General features: G+C 43.4%; 1 protein-coding gene across 4 annotated transcripts in view; it reads left to right on the top strand.

The window, feature by feature from the left end:
* The window catches only part of TBC1D30 (TBC1 domain family member 30), a 50000-nt gene that overhangs the window by 11524 nt on the left and 16424 nt on the right, over positions 1–22052 (top strand). For 2 of the 4 annotated variants that reach the window (XM_035127408.2, XM_035127410.2), the window contains exons 1-10: positions 2262–2506; positions 4696–4757; positions 5216–5281; positions 6106–6231; positions 10629–10814; positions 11385–11553; positions 12884–13052; positions 18415–18520; positions 20887–20993; positions 21174–21313. In XM_035127408.2, coding sequence (XP_034983299.2) covers positions 2341–2506; positions 4696–4757; positions 5216–5281; positions 6106–6231; positions 10629–10814; positions 11385–11553; positions 12884–13052; positions 18415–18520; positions 20887–20993; positions 21174–21313 — 1297 coding nt within the window. In that variant the 5' untranslated portion in view covers positions 2262–2340. Of the gene's footprint in view, positions 1–2261; positions 2507–4695; positions 4758–5215; positions 5282–6105; positions 6232–10628; positions 10815–11384; positions 11554–12883; positions 13053–18414; positions 18521–20886; positions 20994–21173; positions 21314–22052 lie in introns of those variants that run through there. The other 2 variants (XM_035127406.2, XM_035127405.2) reach the window with 1 other exon arrangement.

A 22052-nucleotide genomic window follows, 5' to 3' on the forward strand; every position in this document is an offset into this window, starting at 1 on the left:
ATTCTGCAGCTTATGATAGTTCTAATGAAAAAAATGTTTCGAACCAGGGTGCGCAAATTGTTTAGTGTCAGTACACTGCACAGAAAAGAGGCTATGATGGATTGAGATAAGTAGCTACAGGCACCGTAGGATGGTGGTGGTGATTAATTTGAATGCTCTTGTCTCCCTGCACCCATGACAGATAATGACTTACCAAAAAACAGAACATTTATCTTCAAACTTTTTCAGATCTGGGACACACTTTTATTATGTATGCATGTGGTGTGATTGCCACACCAGAAGTTCACATTGGAGTTGTTGATTCACCATGTCAGCCTCCATCTCATATGGTGCATAAGGAGTGCATACAATACCAAGGGCACATATTACAGGAAAAACTTGATGTAAGCTGTATGAATTTGCTCCAGCATGCCATACTAGATTGAAGAAGTTAAACTTTCACGGAGCTTTATATTTTTATTCAGTTTGGTACAAAGCAAGAATAAATGGTGTGTGTGTGGGGGGGGGGTATTTCCTCCCTTCCTCTTCTCCCCCTCCTTTTCCAATTAACATCCTTGTTAAGGAAAAAGATTTATCCAGGCATAGGCATATGTATGCCAGGTTTCTGTGTTATCAATAGAAAATGATATAAATGGATGCCATATTTCAGTAAAATTGCCTGAGTCCTGGGTGTTATCTAATGCATTTTATATGTTTAATGGGTGGCTTCCAACAGAAAAATAAAACACAGTAATGTTTAATAGATTACTGTGTTTTATTTTTCTGTTGGAAGCTGCCCAGAGTGGCTGGGGAAACCCAGCCAGATGGGCGGGGTATAAATAATAAATTATTATTATTATTATTATTATTATTATTATTATTATTATTATTATTATTGTCCATACCTTTTTTCTCCACTGTGTGAGTCCAGACTTTTCCAGTTCTGTGCAATGAGTTGTCAGGCTGCTGGAAGCAGGAATGTTGCAAGTTCTTTATGGTGCAAATCCTTCTGGTCCTTGGTAAATCCAACTGCGCTGAGCTTTGTACTGTTTCTGAAAGGAAAATAATGTACATATGTATATCAAACAGTGAGGTGGGTATGCAATGCAGCCCAAGGTTTCCTGCTTCAGCTCTGGCAGAAGTCTTGACCTTAAAGTGACTCTTGAATGTGTCTGACATTTCTTCAGTTATTACATGTTACTGGCACAGATATAATTTAATATTGAAAATAGATGCCGAAATGGTTCACTAGCACAGAGGATGGAATCTTGAAAGAGGGAAAAGATGGAAAGGCCCTGGGAACTTTGAATTTCTCTTTATTATAGATTTCTTCGGCATATAATACCTGCAAAGCGTCTTCTGCTATAACATATTCCATCCCATTGTGGCACATATGGTGCCTTCTGTGCAAAGGGGGTAACACAAAGCCGCCTTATGTTCAGCAATTAGACTGAAACCTAAACTGGAAGCGCCCCCCCATTTCAATGTTTTTAAGGATGCTGCAAAGAACAGCAGCATCTTAATCAACAATGGGAGAGACACGTTGTCATAGGAGCCAATGCACACCATTTGAATGGCAATGCCCATCAGTTGGGGAGCGGCCCCCTGAAATATTTTATTATTATGGTGTGCTTTGATTATGTGGGTCAGGGCTCACCTGCCCCCCTGCCCACATTTATTCAAGTTGGCACTCCTTGTTGTTGTGCGTGCCTAAGCAGATGGCAACCACTCTTCTGCAGCTCCCTCAGGACAGGCTGTGCAAATCGGATGGATTGCAGCCTGCCTTGGTGTCGTCCTCAGCTTTTTTTTTTTAAGACGCTCTTTAGATGCTGCTGGCATCCCTGCCGCCTCCCGTTTATTCTAAACCCGGGCTGCTTGCTAGCAGGCGGTGCCGGAGGAGGAACCGCCGCCCAGCTCCCCCCCCCCCGGCTCGCGCCTGTGATGTTGCTGCGCTTGTGGGCGGGAGCAGCCCTTTCTCTCCCTCTCCCTTCGCCCGCGCCTCGCCTTTGCCTTCTTCTCTGCACTGCAGATGCCCCCTCCAGCCTAGAGGGAAGCGCGGCGGCCGCCTTTCGCCCCCGCGGCGCCCTCCTCCTCCTCCGCCACGCCTGGCCCTCCTCGCCGCCTGGCACGTTTAAGGCTCTCCCCCGGGAGCCTCAGCCTCCGGCTCCTGCCGCCGAGAGACGGCTCGCCCGGAGCCCGGCTGCGCGAAAGGCCCGGGCATTGCGTCACCGGCTGGGAAAGCCGCGCGCTGCACCTGCAGCCCAGCCGCGCGCTGCACCTGCAGCCCAGCCGCGCGCGACCCGCCGGCTGCTGAACTGAGGCGAGCGCGGCGGATGGTTCGGCTGCGGCCCGGGCTGAGCCATGAGGCAGGACAGGCTGGCGACCTCGCTGCGCCGGGGGGGACGCTGCCTCAAGCGCCAGAGCACCGGCGGCGGCGGCGGGGTGGGCACCATCCTCAGCAATGTCTTGAAGAAGCGCAGCTGCATCTCGCGCACCGCGCCTCGTCTCCTCTGCACGTTGGAGCCGGGTAAGGGCTGCCTGCCTGCTTGGCGCCAACCGGGCGCCCTGGAGACCCTTGCTTTTCCCGCCTTTGTTTGAAAAAGCGGCTGCCGTGGGGAGAAGGGCATGCGGCTTCTGGGATGCCTTTTAGCCGGGCTTAACCCGGGCAGGCTTTAATCGCTTAAGCTGCTGGGGGAAGGTGGGGGCGGCCACTGGCAGCCTGTGCGTGCGTGCGAGGAAATGCCCGGCGCTGCTCCTTCGAGACGTTCCCCAGCGACGCCGGAGGGGCGCAGATGGAACCCTCGGGTAGGAAGCGCGCCCTCCGTCCGGGTTGGCTGGGGAGGCTCCAGAGCGCCGCCGCCCTCTCGGCCGGGCGCTACAGCGCTGCGGAGGGCAAGGCTCTGGCGCCGCCTTGGGCGGGGAGCACGGATGGCTGCGGCTTGAGGATAGCTTCTCCAGGCCTGGCACTGGCAGACAGGGCCAGAAGGAAACTGCCTACCGATTCCGAGCCCCTAGCAGGGGATCTCGTGGTGGCATCTCGGAAGGATGGGCGGCGCTTCAAGGTGTAGAGCCGTCCAGTCCAGAGTGGTCCCCTGGGAATGTCCTGTGAGCTAGAACGTCGGGTTGGTTGAAGGGTAGAGCGTCCCTTCGCTCGATCTGTTTTTCCACCTGACTCCAGCCCACGTGACTCTTTAGCACAGTGTCTTTGTTCTGGATGCAATTCTTAAGTTTATGCTTAGAGTACCTATCCTGCACTTTGAAGACCAGGCCTATGGCGATGCAGAAGAATGACTGAGGGCGAAGTGCCCTGATGCCTAGCCATCTGTGCGTTATTTAGCGTATGGAGAGATATCTAGAATGGGGAGTATAGACAACCTCTGGAAGTACCCGAGAGGTATCCAATACCGACAGGTAGAAGAAGACTAATTCTCTCTCTCTTGTGTGTATATTTATATACTGTAGAATCACAGAATTGTAGAGTTGGAAGAGACCCCGAAGATCTTCTAGTTGAACCCCCTGAAATGCAGGAATATGCAGCTGTCCCATACCGGGATTGAACCTGCAACCTTGGCATTATCAGCACCCTGCTCTAACCAACTGAGCTATCCAGGTGCTTGAAAGCATTGCAGGCAGGAGCGGGCTGCTGAAAGCAGTGATTTAATTCTTGTTGGAAATTTAAATCTCAATAGTCAGACAAATCCAACTTTGTTGCCTGGCTTAAGCGAAGACACATTTGTGGAGGGTACAGGGAGCGTGGTGCAAATGCACCAACAGCCTTGCATCAAATGCAAACAGATTCCCTATTAGCGATGACATCACTTGTAGGGCCTATACTGGAAAGGCTGTTAAAGCTTCAGGGCTCCTTTGGTTATATTATATTGAAGTAGTTTGTGTGTGTAACACTATTTCTTTCCTAGTTCAATATAGTTGTTTGAAATTTAGAAGGAATGGTTGTGTGATTGATTGGAGAAGTTGTCGTGTCTGGCCACCCTTTCATTTCTTAGTATTTGTCTTGTAACAGAAGCAACGCCAGTATTTCCAAAAGTTGCAGTCTTTTTATATTTCCCCATGTCTAAGATGTCACAAGTTTGTTGTTAGAACATCAGATGACATTTCAGCACCTTAGCTTTGGACAGCAGCACTCTACCATGTGGGGAAAGAGCGCTTTACTGTATAATGTACGTACATATAATGCAGCTTGTCTTAAAAAAAGAAAAGAAATGCACAGCTTGTGCACGAAACTAGTTTCTTCTTGCACAAGGGCTGCATAAAAGCAGATGCCCTATTGTCCTTAAGGCGAGTTTGACAAATCAGACTTCAATGAAGAAAGGGCATGAAACAATTCACTATGATCCATATGATTCTTTGGAAGTGGATATTGATTAAATATGTAGCTAATTTGTTAATTATATTTTGGCTGCAACTGGATACAAAAGGAAAGCTAATTGTGAAAGGTTGGAAATTTCTTTGGATGTCAGTATTGTAAATGTAGACTACTATGTAGATTACTAAAGGTATTTACCTATTCTCTAGAGTTGTCTCTGACCCAGAGTAAATACCCAGTTTTGTATGTGAAAAATTGTATCATTACCATATGTTGATTTAGATATTTGGGGGCATTCCCATGTTTATGGTTATCTGATAATTTTTTTTCTTTAATCCCTAAACCAATATTTTAGTAATTGGTTTCTTTGTTGTTGTTGTTTTACTGTATAGGAGTTGACACCAAGTTGAAATTTACACTTGAGCCATCTTTAGGTCAGAATGGCTTTCAGCAGGTAATATATTATTTTTATTCTTCTATAAGTGGCAAAAGGCCTTCTGAATGCATGGACAAATATTTATTTAAAATATGCACTGGCCTGTGAAGTGGGAGTGTTATCTGAATGAGCCTATACAGTAATCACTTCCATTGCAAATGTGCTTGTTACTAGTGGTGTTTTGATACCTCAACAGTTTCCTTTTCTGTGACAGCAGATTGTTCTATATGGCTAAGAAGCTAAAAGGATGAAAGTCCATTGCATTATTACTATTTTTGTAATTTCTAGAATATGAATGAATAATTAAGCAGCAGATTAGTTTTTGCTCTCCATGCTGATCATGTCTAATTGGGTAACCGGGTATTTAAGTACTTGGTCACCAAATAGTTCATGGTAAATATATTAAACTGATAATGTGTTGCATGCCCAATTATGTTTCTGAACTGGAATAATCTGTCTCAGTGGTTATTTTTCAGTGGCATGATGCTCTCAAAGCAGTGGCTAGGCTGCCAACAGGAATACCAAAGGAGTGGAGGAGAAAGGTGAGGAAAGCTGTACCCTTCTGTGTCCTGTGGATTTCAATGAGCATAACTTTCATTATTGGATAAACACCTACATGTTTTGATGGAAACACTTCCTTCTAGATTTAAGAATGAGCATAGAGGTATTCTTTAGTGACCAGAGTCACCTGATGTTTCTAGCATAAATTCAGGGGGAAAAAAGAAACCCAATCTTTGTGCCAGTGCTCATAACTTTGACAGATGATTTAATGCCTCAAGCTTGGCACTGGTGAAGTTACCATACCTCAGTTTCTGGTGACTGATAGCTGTGAATTACGCCAGTTGCTTTGTGAAGAGATACTGCATGTAAAAAGAGTGGAGGCACCCTGCCTTCTTCTCCTTCAGGCTGTTGCTCAGCAGGTAAAGCCGAGTCCTGGCCCAACTTTACACCCTCTGGAATAGGGCCAGACTTAGTAATGCTTAGATTATACCCATTGAAATCAATGTAGCTTAAGTTAGTCAGGACTAAGTTAAGCCCTGTTGATTTAAGTGAGTCTGTTCTTAGCATGAGTGAGTGTGGATCCAACCCAAACCTTTGTATATTCTGCTGCATGCCTCCCCCCCCCACCCGAGTGATGCCATGTGGTCCCCTGCAGTGCCCAGGGCAGCCTGCTCCTGTCTTGCTATGCTACTGTTTGAAAGCTTGTTTGCATAGTATTTCAGACTGATATGAAGTTGTTGATTAGCTTTACTTATTTATAAACTATTTAAAGGAGGGATGACTCACCATTATTTTGTGTGTGTGGGGGAAATCTCTTTTGGGAGTGGGGTATAAATAATAAACTTATTATTATTTATTATTTAAGGTCTGGCTCACCTTGGCAGATCATTACTTAAGGAGCATAGCAATTGACTGGGATAAAACAATGCGCTTCACTTTCAATGACAGAAGCAATCCTGACGATGATTCCATGGGTATTCAGATTGTAAAGGTACTTTAAACAATTTTTAAGTAGTTTATTGTTCATGGCTGTATATGTCCCTGCTTGTTTTCCTGAAAGTTACATTTATATTATCAACGTGCAAGGAAATTATTTCTTTGTCCATTGTTCAATTAGATCAATGGGAACTGGTAACAGCTAGGAAGATTAATAGAATAATAAACTGCTAAACTTTTAATAATAAGACTGAGCTCTTCACCACTTCCAAAAGCAGGTTCCCTTTACCTGGAAGCTTCCAAAATGGCAAAAGTGAGCTTAGAAGGAAGATTGGTCCTAAAATACTCCTTTATTAGCATTACTTTTTGAATTATTATGCTCATTGGCAAATTACCCCCCCCATTGTATTTCTAGAAATATACTTGTCTTAGTCTTGTCAGTTCCACATTTCAAGGCCACCTCCCACATGCAACGTAGCTTATTATCATGTATGAACCACTCCCTACTATGATACAGGTAGGTAGCCGTGTTGGTCTGAGTCGAAGCAAAATAAAAAAATTCCTTCAGTAGCACCTTAAAGACCAACTAAGTTTATATTTTGGTATGAGCTTTCGTGTGCATGCACACTTCTTCAGATGCACACATCTGAAGAAGTGTGCATGCACACGAAAGCTCATACCAAAATATAAACTTAGTTGGTCTTTAAGGTGCTACTGAAGGAATTTTTTTATTGTCCCTACTATGATGTTGTTCAAGGAAGCTTCTCATATTATCTACCTGACCCCTGACCAAAAGTATTTAAATATACTGCAGCATGAACGGAATGTAAAATTGCTTCATGTATCAAGTAGCCAGTGGTATGAATTCCACATTACAGGAGACAGTGTGGTGTTGTGATTAAATTGTCGGGCGACGGACTGGTAGGCCAAGGTTGAAATCCCCTCTCCCCCTTGAGGCTTACTGGGTGACCTAGGGTTAGTTGCTACCTCTCAGCCTAACCTACCTCACAGGGTTGTGGGGGGGGTATCAAATGAGGAATGTATGCTACCTCGAGCTCCTAAAGGTGGTATTTAAATGCAATAAAATAAAAATTACCACAGTGAACAATGTACGACTATGCCTAAGTCTTGGTTCTCTATGACTTGGCAAACTTGTGTTTGGGCTGGATCATTCAAACTGCAGGGGAAACTTGATGTAGAAGAATATAGAAGATCAGGCGAGAACCTTTCTCCAAGACATTTTAGTTTCCTATGTGCAGGCATTTTATTTCTGTGGATGAGAATTCCATTATGTAAGCCCCAAAATGCAATTTAAGGTGGTATAGCCCAGAATGAGGACAGGTAGAAATAAACCAGAACATCACCTTGATGAGAACTACAGCAAAGTTTTGTAATAGGAATCATAGAATTCTGGAGTTGGAAGGGACCACAAGGATCATCTAGTCCAAACCCCTGCAATGCAGGAATCTTTTTGTCCAATGTGGGGCTCGAACCCACAGCCTTGAGTTTAAGAGTCTCATACTCTACCGACTGAGCTATCCCAGTGGGTCTTAGTAAGGTTATACATATTTCCGAATGTTCTGTATGAAAATACTGATCCTAATTAGTAGGTATAAATTATAGAGCTTATTTGTACAGTCCACATTAAAAATTAACAATGCATATGTTTTGTCTCTTGCTTACTAATGGTCTATAACCGCCAATACAATGTAACTCTTGGGAAACAAAGTGTGTCTGTTCCCTCTCCCCCCCCCCCAAATTTCTGTGTTCTGATAACTATTTTTTATTAATCTGCTTATATAAAATGGAATAGGGTTGCATCCAACTAAGTTTTATTCAAAATAGACCCATGAAATCAATGAAACTAATTTAGTCTTGTCCATTAATTTCAACAAGTCTGAGTATAACTGACATTGAATACAAGCTATTGCAGTGAACAAAAATCAACACCTGATCGTGCCAGCATCTGATCCTGTCTTAACAACTATTAAGAAAGAGCTGGTGTAGTTACCAAAGTAACCTGCAACTCTACAGATCTTGTTGGACTACAGCTCCCATCATCCATGGCTGTCTGGCGCTGATGGGAGTTGGAGTCCAGCAACATTTGAAGGGCCACCTGGCCTGAGGAGACCCTGGCTCAAATTTCCACTCATCCATGAAGTTCATCGGCTAACCTTGTGCCAGTCACTATCTCTCAGCCTTTCCTACCACACAAGGTTATTGTGAAGCTAAAAATGGGAGTGGGGAGAGAATGATGTTCACTCTCCAGATTTCTTTAGTGTAAGGGCAGCAGATAAGGCTGGTGACAGTGCTCTCTAAAGATCTCTCTTCAGGTGTCTTTTGACTGACAGGTTCTGAATCAAGCCCACTGGTTCCACTGTAACAGCAAAAGAAAACAAAGATACCAAAGCACTAATTAGCAATAAATAGATTATGTATTAAACATTATAAGGGGGTGCAATTCTCGTGAACATGATGAATACAAGATGGGATGAGGAAATACGCAATTGGAGGTGAGGGGAAATCATTGCTAATTAAAAAGAAAGGAAGCGATGTATGCTTTATGCACATTCAAGATCCTAGCAATAGGGCACACCAATACAAATTAAGAGAGGGAAGGGCTCCTGGGCAGAATGAAATAGAATGGAAGAATATGCTGTGTGAGTTGATTATGCATTTAGTAATCTAAAGGATTCTAAGCAGTGAAGTCCTTGCTTACACCACCGCCTTGTGGTTGCCAACCAGTGGTGAGAAGGTGTTTCTTCAGCAGCAATAAGCAGTTTGGAATAGTATCTGGAGGCTCTTGGGAAAGAGACGGGGTGTGGGGTAGGGAGCACAAAGTGTAAACCAAAGTTTGCCTGTATGTTTGGCACACAAACCAAAATTTGGGTTCTAAACAGCTGTTAGCACACCCCTGCAGTGTAAAATAACAGTGGGGAGGGGTGCAGTTGAGTGACACAACGGTCAATTCCTATGTGAAGTGTAATAAAGGAAAAACAACAATGACAAAAAATTAGCATATAGGGTGGAATTCACACTAAGTTGAACATACTGTCAGTGCAAGAATGTGTCCATGCGCAGCAGAATATTCCCCCCCCCTTTTCCTCCTCTGTGCACCCCTATGTCTTTTGTAGAGGTTCTCCCACAGACAGGGCAGTCTCGAGCAGGTCGGCCGCCCTGGCACTGAGGGGCGGAGAGTGCCGCGCGGCGCCCAGCCTACCGGCCCGGCGCCCTGGCACACTGCGCCACCGGGGGTCTACCTAGAGCCAGCCCTGCCCACAGAGAGCACAGGGCGGGAGGAATGGCAGGGAAGTCCTGTTATTCAAGCAGAAGTCATTCCAGTCATGCAATTATATAGTTCAAGTCCACATATTTTTCTAGAATTTTACATGTTGCTTTTGAAAGAGCAGCAGTGTCTACTCAAGATGTGGGGTTGTTGTATCCAGTGTTTGTCATACTCTGAGTAAACCCACTGAATTTATTGGCCGTGGCTCACTTAATTTTAGTGGCTTTGCACTGAGTAGAACTTAGTTAAATGCAACGCATAACTTGTACGCTCATGCGTATGGAGACTAGTGCACTTTACATTCTCACTGGAACTTCTCTGCTAGTTCCAGAAAAAAATAATTCTGTATTTAGAGTTTGCTGCATTTTATTCAAATAGTGAACTTTTAAAATTGCAGTAGTTTAATGTTTTTAATTGCTGCTTAACATCGTCCACTTCATTCCAGTTTTCATTCTGCTCTTTTATAAACCTTTGTTTCATTTAAAGGCATGCTTTTAGAGAGACAGATGGGAGTTTTCAAGCTATCTGAAACCTCCCTTAGAATGTTAAAAATTTACAGCTTGCCTGATAAAATGCACCTGTTCAGTGTTTGTTTCAATATGGCTAGAGAGTGCATTGCCTTCTGTCCCAGGGATGTCTTAATTTCTTAAAATTTTGTTACGAATGTTAGCTTCAGAATGCTGCTGCCTGTTCCCTTCATCCCCAGGATGGTGTCCCCCCCCCCAATATACTAGCATGTTAACTTGGGAATTAGGAGACACAATATTAAGTAGCAGGCTTTATATTGCTGTTGCTTCTGCCCAATACAATATCAACTGCTGACAGCAGAAAAGGTGTTTCTAATTTTCCATTTAAGAAATAATCCACTTTCTGCACAATGATTATTTTGTTGCTATTTTATATTGACCGGTGGTACCGGTAATTGCTTATTCAGTTAGCCTCCTTAAGCGTGTCAGTAGATAAAGGGTGTGGATATTGAATCTACTAATTTACTTCATATTAGAATTGGACATTTCCAGATTCCATTCCATAGTGCAAAGTCAATTTAATTCAGGAAATAAAAACAGGGCTGACATTATAGTGTGTGCTTGACTTTAACAATGGAAAAGCCCTAAAGGGAGCTTCTCCTGGCACCTTATTCCCTGTTTCTCCCCCACTTTCTTTAGGATCTTCATCGAACTGGATGCAGTTCTTACTGTGGCCAGGAGGCAGAGGAAGACAGAGTGGTATTGAAACGTGTTTTACTGGCTTACGCCAGGTGGAACAAATCTGTAGGATATTGCCAAGGCTTTAACATTCTGGCCGCCCTCATTCTTGAAGTAATGGAAGGCAACGAGGGAGATGCTTTAAAAGTGAGTAACGCTACTGAGCAAGGTGGTGTGTTTTTTTAACCCGTATTTTGAAATTTTTCTATCAGAATAGTTTGGCAGTGGGGATGAAGTCCCCCGAAGCAGGGTGGGTGGGTGTCTTTTTTAAACACAGGAATTCAGGGGATTTTGAGATAAGTCCAGTCAAAGGTGACTATGGGGTTGCGGCGCTCATCTCGATTTCAGGCCGAGGGAGCCGGTGTTTGTCCACAGACAGCTTTCTGGGTCATGTGGCCAGGATGACTAAACCGCTTCTGGCGCAATGGAACACCATGACGGAAACCAGAGCACACAGAATCACCATTTACCTTCCCGCCATTGCTAGGTTGGCAGGAGCTGGGACAGAGCAATGGGAGCTCACCCCATTGTGGGGGTTTGAACCGCTGATCTTCTGATCGGCAAGCTCAAGAGGCTCAGTGGTTTAGACCCCAGCACCACCTGCCTACCTTTACCTTTAATACAATAATAGAGAATTGCATGGAAATAATTTGTATTCAATCACAGTGATTCCACGGGACGCTTACTAGCTGCCAGCCTTTTCTGCTTTGTTTTCAGATTATGATTTTCTTAATTGATAAAGTGCTGCCTGACAGCTATTTTGTCAATAACCTCCGAGCGCTATCTGTCGACATGGCCGTGTTCCGAGACCTCCTGAGAATGAAACTTCCTGAGCTGTCACAGCATTTGGATACTCTTCAAAGAGCTGCCAACAGGGAAAGCGGAGGTAGATTCCTGCACAGATGCCTTCCAGTTGTTTTCTTCGTTAGTTTTCTGTTTATTTGCTCCTATAACATTTATTTTCCCTGGGAGCATTTAGAACGCATCTGATCATGAGGCTAATATATATATATATTAGCCTGTTTAAAACTTAACAAATGTTTGAGGTGAAACATTATTATTATTATTATTGTTATTATTTAAATTTGTATACCCGTCCATCTGAAGGTGGTCCACATTATAAAAATAAATGAGAACACAAAATACATAATGAAAACAAGAACAAAACAAAACCAATAACATTCCCCTGACAAACACATTTAAAATGACGTAGAATGTTAATCAGCCAAAATTCTGGTTAAAGAGAGAAGTTTTTGCTGGTGCCTAGTGATATGTAATGAAGGTGCCAGGGGAGCCTCCCCGAAGAGAGCATTTTACATGTGGGGAGCCACCACAGAAATGGCCCTTGTGCTGCCATGCTCTGGGGCTCTCATGAAGAAAGGGCCTCAGATGATTATCACAGGGCCCTCATATGTATTTTTGTATCAGACTTTTTAAAAAATAGCAAACATGATCATAGTGAAACTATTAATAACTGTTCCAGTTGGGGTTACTGGTTTGAGAGAGAATCTGTTCTTTGCTGCTGTGATAATTTACATTTTTAAGGGATCATCTGTATTTTTTCTTAAGTGCTAAATTATGACTCTGAGCTGCTTCAGAAAGACTTCTTGTCTTGAAAATCAGCATAAGAAAGCTTAATAAATAATTGATAATCACTGCAGAGTTAAAAGACCCTAAGAGAGTGCTTTCTTGGACAAACCATTCCATTGAAAATTGGGATACTACTGAGTTTGACATGCAAATTCTAATACCTAACCCCATTTACTTGGTGTATTTGGGTGTTGCTTGCAGGCTTCTCATAGGCATCTGGTTGGCCACTGTGAGAACAGGATGCTGGACTTCGGCCCGATGAAGCAGAGTTCTTTTTATGTAAAAGAGAGGAAGAGATGGGTTGATGGAATTTATTGTTTCACTCCTGGTCCAATCACCTGCCACACCACTGTTCAGTTTATGATATCAATTCAGAAGGCATGGGGGTAAAAATCCTACCAGATTCTGACATTAGTTAAAACTGAGCAAAGCTATTCCATAGAGGAATGTTGCTAGCATATTATCAATTGTGTTTGGGTTCCTTGGATCTATGGCAAACCGAAAACTGAATGCAATGGAATGATTTGTTGTTCCTGCAGTTCTGTATTTTTCTTCCTTATGGGTTGTGTTAAGATAAACACTTTCAGGGAATAGCTGTGGATCTGTTCTGTTTTTTTCTGTTTCAGGCGGTTACGAACCCCCACTCACGAATGTCTTCACTATGCAGTGGTTCCTGACCCTGTTTGCTACATGCCTTCCTAACCATACAGTTCTAAAAATCTGGGATTCTGTGTTCTTCGAAGGGTCAGAAATTATACTGAGAGTAGCGCTGGCTATTTGGGCAAAGCTGGGAGAGTAAGTATACTTTCAGCCTATGCCTAAAGGAAATGATACTTAATACTTAATTTGGAGGGTTGGAAGTACTGTATGAAATGGTATTGAAGTTCTGACAACGATGCCCATTCACTTTCCTTCGCAGGATTCTTTCCTGCCCGATTGCTTTTTTCCTTCTCCATCCCAGTCGACCCATGTAGTGTGCTTTGCGATGCAGCTATGTTACATACAGTTCAGTTGTTTTGTGGGTTGGTGGTGGTGAGGCAGCAGCTGACATTGCTCCTAAAACATATCCCAGGAGTTGAATCGCCCTCCTTAGTGATTCACATACAGTCATACCTTGGTTCTTGAACAGAATGCATTCTGGGAGTTGGTTCGACTCCCAGAACCGTTCGAAAACCAAGGCGCCGCTTCCAATTGGCGGCACGAGCATGCTGCAGCCAATCGGAAGCTGCCGAAGCCGAGCCGGATGACCAGCTTCCGAAAATTGTTCGAAAACCGAAACACTCGCTTCCAGGTTTCAGTCGTTTGGGAACCAAGGTGTTTGAGATCCAAGGTACAACTATAACTGGATCATGTACAACAGTGCTCCCCAACCTTTTTATCGCCGCGGACCAGTCAACGTTTGATAATTTTACCATGGCCCGCTGAGGGGGGAACGTTGATTGTTTATATTTTATTCAGATTGTTTCGATTTAATAATTTTAATTTAATTGTATTTAAATGTTCCTTGGGTGGCCTGGTACCAATTGATCCACGGACCGGTACCGGTCCGTGGCCCGGGGGTTGAGGACCACTGCTGTACAACATTACATTTACCATATTGGCCCAAATATAAGCCACAGTTTTTTTCCAGATTCCGCCTCTGTGGAATATAAGTGTGGCAGCCTGGAGGAAGGGGGAAGGGGGGAAGGCCGGCCCAGGAAGCAGCCCGGTTATTTTCTTTTTTTTTCTTTCCCCCACTTCAATTTTAAAGCTGCGGCTTATTTGCGGGTGCGTCTTATATTCAAGCCAATACGGTATTATGTACAAGATTAATGCAATGTTTTATATACTGTGACAGTGTCTGGGACAGCTATCATGGTTTCCATGGTTTTTGTTTTGTTTTTACTAATGGGAATATTATGGGGTTGGATCCAGACTTTGCTGCGGCCAGTGGAGAAGTATCTTTGCTAGTTGCAACCAGCACTATGCCTGACACTGTTTGGCGGGGTGGGAGGGAGCCTTCTGTTGAATCAGAAGCTTTGCATAGATGGAGGCTTCCTGTCCACAAAAGGTGGCCTGGATCCAACCCGCAATGGGGAGCTCACTATTTGCTAGCTCCCCCAAATGCAACTCTTGGTGTCCTGCTCCCCAAAATCAGCTCCAGAGATTTGAGGGACCCTGCAGAAGAGGAAAGGGGGAATCGGCAACAGTTCCTTCCCCTCCTCTTCCATTAGCAGAGGTGTCTGCTGGATCAAAAGCCCTTTTGTTGAGTATAAGGGAGTTAATTGAATTCCACCCAGAGTGTTTGAAGCCCTTAATGAAAGTCTAAGAAACACCCTGGCAATTGAATAAACTAATTATATTCAAAGGATTTTTTTTTAAAGTGTGTTTATTTTGGGACAAGTTCTAACAAATATTCTAGTGGCTGTGAAGAACAGTTGATTTAAAAAGCTAATAGCAAGGGCTTTAGGAATCATTTCCATCTCTTGTGAAGAACTTGAACAAGCTTTCTGAAATAAAGTACCAAGACACATAAAGTCAGATTTATGCTTTAATAATAATGATAATAATACTTGGAACAACTCATTTCTTTTCCCAAGTTAGTTACATTCAAAACAAAAAGACCCAGTCCTTTTGTGAACAAGTTTTTGTCATTGACTTCAAGGGTAATTGCAAGCAGCAGCCTGCTAGTTCAGCTGGAAAATATTTTGCTGGATTGCATTATTGCTTCTGATCTCCTCTTCTGATGCCCACATATTTTGCTTTCCTGAAGAGCCAGTTTAGATGCAAAAGTTGTCCCTGAAATAAGACAAAAAACTAATTAAGTGCTACTTTCTAAATGCAATTAACACCAATCACGATTTACAAATTTTCCATAGTAGGCAGACAGTTTTCATTTTGTACTTTGTCTTTCAAAGAACAATTAGATTTTTAATTTATGTCCCATGAGCAGAATTTGCTCATGAGAAGTTCCTGTTGCTAGGGTAGGGTAGGCAATACTTGGTGATTTCCCAGTGTACCCCTGAAAGTCTGCTCTGAAAGGATCAATAATGGTGTGGGAGGTTTATGGAGGGCTGTAGAAGGAAGAGGAAAGCTGTGAACATTGCTCTCTGACTTCCCCTTACAGTTGTTAGAATCTCTGCTGGATTAGACTTCCTTCTATACAAGGAAGGAGCCCTTCTTTTCAAGGATGGGCAACTCAGAATTCAAGCCAAAGGCTGCTTCTCCAGCTTGACATATATTGTTAAGACTTAAGACTAAACACTGAGTAGTGCAGTATAGTTGCAGTGAGATATCCACGAATGGTACTTACGTTAGGCATTCCCATTATCTTCTCATACTTAATGCATTTTTACATTTCCCTACTTCCATCTTCTAGCCTGAAAGCAACTCTCAGTGATAGTTTTGTTCAGAACCCTCAATGACCCCCATAACTGAGTGGAGGTATGAACTCATGTTTCTCAGCAACAAGCCCAATGCTCTGGTTCCCAGAATATAAGACAGAATAATGGATAATGCATTTCCTCCACTGTGGTGTTAGGAACCAAAAGGACACAGTTTGAGGCAGTGCATATTTGCAGAAACCTGAATGTCAAATAGTTTCAAGACCGTATAAGTTCTTTCAGATATTCTAGTGCACTGGTCTTTAACTGCTGGGTCGCAACCCACTAGTAGGTCACAGCTCGATCCCAGGTGGATCACAGCAGGTGCACCAGCACCATTTACTTCTTAAGGGTATATGAAATACGATGTTGATCTGATGGTGCCACAGTTTCTTATGCAGTGCCCTGCAGTGCCAAGTCTCTTGTTTGTGTTTATGTATATATAATATTTAGTTTGTGACCTGCCCAGAGTGGTGACAGTATATTGAAAACATATGATCAGCCAGTTAATCTATTGAACGGTTGTATATGCGGGTGGCGCTGTGGGTTAAACCACAGAGCCTAGGGCATAGCTGCCAAGTTTTCCCTTTTCTCACGAGGAAGCCTATTCAGCATAAGGGAAAATCCCTTAAAAAAGGGATAACTTGGCAGCTATGGCCTAGGGCTTGCTGATCAGAAGGTCGGTGGTTCGAATCCCTGCGACGGGCTGAGCTCCCATTGCTCGGTTTCTGCTCCTGCCAACCTAGCAGTTCGAAAGCACCCCATAAAGTGCAAGTAGATTAATAGCTACCGCTCTGGCGGGAAGGTAAACGATGTTTCATGCGCTGCTCTGGTTCGCCAGAAGCGGCTTAGTCATGCTGGCCACATGACCCGGAAGCTGTACGCCGGCTCCCTCGGCCAATAAAGCAAGATGAGCGCCGCAACCCAAGAGTCGTCCGCGACTAGACCTAATGGTCAGGGGTCCCTTTACCTATCTTTGGCTACTGAAAGTCAGATGAAATAGTTTTGCATTGCTTTTATAAAATACTCAGGTTTAGATCTGAGAGCTCAGGTGGAAAGGCTACATCCACCTCAGGTCCTCCTCTAAAACAAGGACACAAAGATAAATTATGACAATCAAAGCCAACCTGATATTTATTTCAAGTGGGTCTTTGTCAGAGTCTCTATTGCTGTTGCTTATCTTCAGAAGCTCATGACGAGATTGCACTTTTCAGTGTTAAACTGGCCATCTGAAATAGAGGCTGCTGCACGAATTCTAAGTCATGATCATTTCCCTTTGAGGCACATGTACTGTTGTCTTGAATCACTATCTTGTTGTCCTTTCTTTGACCTCTCAAGAGCACCCTAAAGAGTTCAACTGTCTACAGATCAATCAAATGCTCGCTAAGAAAACACCACATTGAAGGGGGGAAAATAATCATTCCTCTGTGGAAGTCGAAAGAAGGGCAGGAAAGCTTCAAAAGCAGCTCTCATCAAACTGGAACTGTGCAAATATTAAACAACAATGTCTCTAAAGTGTTCCAGCTAAATTTTATCTAGGATGTACATCCGTAGAGACAACAGTCTAGCCTCTCCTTTAAATGGAATGGTTACTACCCTTTCCTTTGGAAATTTCCCAGGAATATTTTTGGGACACATTTACTGGCCTCCTACTTGATAACAGATGGTTCCCTTGCTGATGTAGAGATTAAACAAAATTTCACAAAGCACTGACAAGCTGCGTAGACACTGCAATAAGGAAATAACTGAATGGAAACAGGACTAGTCTTTTCCTTCCTACACTTAAGTTTGAAGTCCTATCAAACATTTGGTAACACTTCCCTCTCCTTTCCCTTTGCTCTGTGTGCTGAAATTGCTTCCTACTCCCAGCATAGTTAGTCAGTGTGATCATAGTTCATCATAGATGGCTGGCTTTTAAACAGTGATTGCTCTGTTTCTAAACTACAAAATGGTTTGGATCACTTTCAGTTGGATTACTGAATTAGAATCTGCTTTTGTTTCTTAATGTGTTAGTTCAAATTTTATAAGTGTTCTGTTTTTTATGATTTTGAGCTGCTTTGAGAAAAGTGGTGCGAGAAATAATGTAAACAAATAATCGCCACAGAGTAGATCACCCAAATAGGGTGCTTCGTTGGACAACTCATTCCCCTGAACACTGAGATACTTTCAAGTGTGGCAAAGAAACAGTTTTGTATTTTCACTTTTTATGTTTGCATGATGCTGAAACACAGATTAATAGCCTGATAAAGGTAAAGGTAAAGGGACCCCTGACCACTAGGTCCAGTCGTGACCGACTCTGGGGTTGTGCGCTCATCTCGCATTATTGGCCGAGGGAGCCGACGTATAGCTTCCAGGTCATGTGGTCAGCATGACAAAGCTGCTTCTGGCAAACCAGAGCAGCACATGGAAACGCCGTTTACCTTCCCGCTGTAGCGGTTCCTATTTATCTACTTGCATTTTGACGTGCTTTCGAACTGCTAGGTTGGCAGGAGCTGGGACCAAGCAACGGGAGCTCACCCCGTCACAGGGATTCGAACCGCCGACCTTCTGATCAGCAAGCCCTAGGCTCAGTGGTTTAACCACAGCGCCACCTGGGTCCCTAATTAGAGAACTAGCCTGATAGTTCTCTAATTAGAGCTATTTGTGGATATTTGTCCACTAATATCACTGGTATTAAGCTGTTTATAGCTGTTTATGTGTTTCCCCCCTCTCCAAATAACTGATTAAGCGCTCTATATTTACTCAGAAATATAACATGTTGTTTAGATAACAGAAATGTTTGTGTTGCGATGCAGGCAGATAGATTGTTGTGAAACTGCAGATGAATTCTATGGCACCATGGGAAAGTTAACCCAAGAGATGTTGGAAGGCGACCTGATTGATAGCAATGAACTCATGCAGGTTAGTAAGTATGAACTACATAAAGGTAACTACATAAAGGTGAAACTAGGGTGGAATAATATTGCTCTGGTTGGACAAAGCTCACATTTTTTTCAGGGTATTAAAAATATCTTGAAGGGACGCTGTAGCTCAATGGTAGAGTATCTACTCTGCATGCAAAGGTTTTCATATTCAGCCCCTGGCATCTCTTGGTAGGACTGAGAAAGTCTCCTTTATAGAGCTGCTGCCAGTGAGCAAAGATAGTATTGAGCTAGAAGGTCTGATCCTGTATAAGGCAGCTTACTTCAGAAAAGAAAGAAAAAAACAGTTCAAAAATTATAAAGTGTTCTCCGAAATCTGATTGAAGCAGAGTGTTCTATTACTGTTAATAACAAGTCAACCTTGTAGAGTTCGCTTTTCATCCAACTTTGGCAAGAACTTTAAAGACAGGGAAGGAACCTTATGAATAATGCAAATGTGCTGTACTTTTAAAATACAATGCGGTGGCTGCCCACATAGCTCTTGAAATAGGTTTGTACAGTACCGAGAAGAGTGCAATGAATGTCAGTATCAAACTGCTTCCTACTCTGTTATAAATTGCATTTCAGTGATTGGTTTGATGTGTGAAATCAAGATATGGGGCAATATTCAACTAAGTTTTACTCATGGGAGACTCATTGAAATTATTGAGCTTATGTCAACCATATTCACTGATTTCAAGGGCTCTGCTCTGAGGAAAAACTTAGTTGAACGCTACCCACTGCATTTGTCATAATAAAGCTGTTCCGGTTCAGAGAGGTTCAGGGTTTACAAAGGTATGAGTCATTGTGGTATAGTGGTCAAGAGTGCTGGACCTGAACCCAAGAGGCCATGGTTTCCAGTCCCCACTCAGCCATAAAGCTTCACTGGGTGACCTTGGGCCAGTCTCACTCTCTCAGCCTACCTCACAGGGTTGTTCTGAGGATAAAGAGGGAGAGAAGGAGAGCCATGGCTACCACCTTGAGCTCCTTGGAAGAAAGATGGGATAGAAATGTAACAATAATAGGCAGATAGTATTGGGTATTAAAGGAAGCCTGCACAACGAACTGCCGTCCTTCAGCCATGTAAGATAGCCCACCAAGATGCTTAATAAATCACCTGTTTTTTTCTGTTTGGGGGAGGACTTTTTTTTACAAAAAGGAAGGCACAATATATGGCTGTAGAGTTATGTTCAGCTTGGTGGGCTATGAATATTGGTTCCCCCACCCACCCAGAAGTAGCCATATCAGTCTGTTGCAGCTAAAAGAGAAGGGGACAGGAAAGTGTAGTTCTGTTTATAACCTAAACCTCTGGAAATTAGCAACATGCAGAAAAATTTAATTCAGAGGTTTCATATGGAACAGATTTCTATTGACATAAAGGGTATAAATGATTTTCAGGTTCTGCTACAATTCTTCTCCCAAGGGATAGGATTGTAGGAATATAGTAACAAAGCAGGTGAAAGTGATCAAGCTCCAATAATGGGGGGGGTGAAGATGTGGGGGCTAGGTTCAGTTTTGTCTGTTCCCACGCTTGCCAGGTGTTTGTGTGGACTCGCTAAATGGAAGAGGTGTTTTATGTTGTTGGAGTTTTTGTGCACACTCCTGACTGAGGCAAAAGAAATCTCATCTCCAGAAGGGCTTAACGTTTCATTGCTTGCACTACATCAAGGCAATGGGGCCGCCCCGCCCCCGCCCCCTTCAGGCAAGAAGTATAGCATCAGTTTCTATGGTAGCTTTTGTGTATTAAGTATAGGCCAAGCAGACTCACCCATTCTTTATACATTCAGAAACACGCCTTAATTGCGAGACTTTTGCCCTGTGCATATGGCAGCACTTCTTTTTTGGCAAAGCAAACGTTTGTGATTATTTCCACCCTTTGTTCACTTTCTTGCTTTTGTGTCATGGTAGCAATAAAGAATGCTCCCAACATCTGTTAGTTCATAATTTCTGTTTGGAGTGGGTGCAGAGAGGACAGAAGTTGCAGTTTGGCAACATCCGCAGGACCATAGATCAACCACACTTGCAGTAGAGCTGGTTTAAATTTGCACTTACTGCCTTGAAAACAAATGCCTTGGAATGCAGCGAATGCTTGCGTTTGCGAGAGTTTCGCATGCATGTCCTTGTTATCTTTTCTGCCTGATTCAAACAGTTCTCTTATGTTTCTAGCGAGACTGTCGTCGTCTTTCCTGCAGGAAATGTATGTTCCATCACCAAAACCCAAACCTTTCACCTTTTGTTTCAGTACATGAGGAAATACATTGCCTAATCCTGCAGCCGTCCTTTATTTGAGTTATGGACAGTTGCTTTGAAAGTTTAAAAGAAAAGGCACCGATTTTAAAAGCTTGTCTCTTTCTTTTTGCCCCCTAGACTGTATATTCTATGGCCCAGTTCCCTTTCCCACAACTAGCAGAATTACGGGAGAAATATACATACAACATTACTCCTTTTCCTGCCTCAGTGAAATCAGCTTCAGGGTAAGTCTATCCTCACCCCTTGCCAGTACCATATATTGTAATCCGGTCAAGATCTGTATATAAAAGGGACAAACATAGATGATTACAGTATGTATCTTGAGCCTGGTGAACTGTTCAGTTTATTATAGATACACTTGCACGTCCAGGACAGCAATGTGTCTGTGTGCTTTCCTTGTGCAGATGGCTGGGAAAAATTAGAGACAGTGATGAGGAGAACGACCTCGATGATGAAGATTCCATAGCTAATGTCATTGGTTGCCTTGGGCCATTCAGTGGGTTTCTAGCCCCAGAACTACAGAAGTATCAAAAGCAATTCAAAGGTAAAGAATGTAAACGTTACAGCATTACCATAGAATCTTCTTTTCCCCATGGGTTTATCTTAAAGGTAAAGGTAAAGGGACCCCTGACCATTAGGTCCAGTCGTGACCGACTCTGGGGTTGCGCGCTCATCTCGCATTATTGGCCGAGGGAGCCGGCGTATAGCTTCCAGGTCATGTGGCCAGCATGACAAAGCTGCTTCTGGCGAACCAGAGCAGCACACGGAAACGCCGTTTACCTTCCCGCTGTAGCGGTTCCTATTTATCTACTTGCATTTTGACGTGCTTTCGAACTGCTAGGTTGGCAGGAGCTGGGACCAAGCAACGGGAGCTCACCCCGTCACAGGGATTCGAACTGCCGACCTTCTGATCAGCAAGCCCTAGGCTCAGTGGTTTAACCAGTTCTGCTATAAAGTTTAGAGGCCTGCAGATTACCATCCCTGGGCATCAGCCCTTAATCAAATGCTCAAAGGACAAACCATGCCATTCCATGGCCTATGAGAGGGTATAGGAGCCATAGCTGTCAACCCCCGGATTTGAAGATAAGGAATCCTATGGGGCTGTCAATTCCCGAATATAGAAGGGCCATCCAGTCAAACCCCTGCCAAGCAGGAAAGTAAGGGCGTATGTATTATGAAAGTAAAGGCGCTGAATAAGGGAATTTCCCACAAAAAAGGGAATGTTGACAGCATTGATCAGAGCATTTGATTAATATGGCTCATTCCATCTTTATCTGCATTGG

Source organism: Zootoca vivipara, chromosome 10 (assembly GCF_963506605.1).
Source record: "Zootoca vivipara chromosome 10, rZooViv1.1, whole genome shotgun sequence".
In the NCBI taxonomy this organism is placed as follows: domain Eukaryota; kingdom Metazoa; phylum Chordata; class Lepidosauria; order Squamata; family Lacertidae; genus Zootoca; species Zootoca vivipara.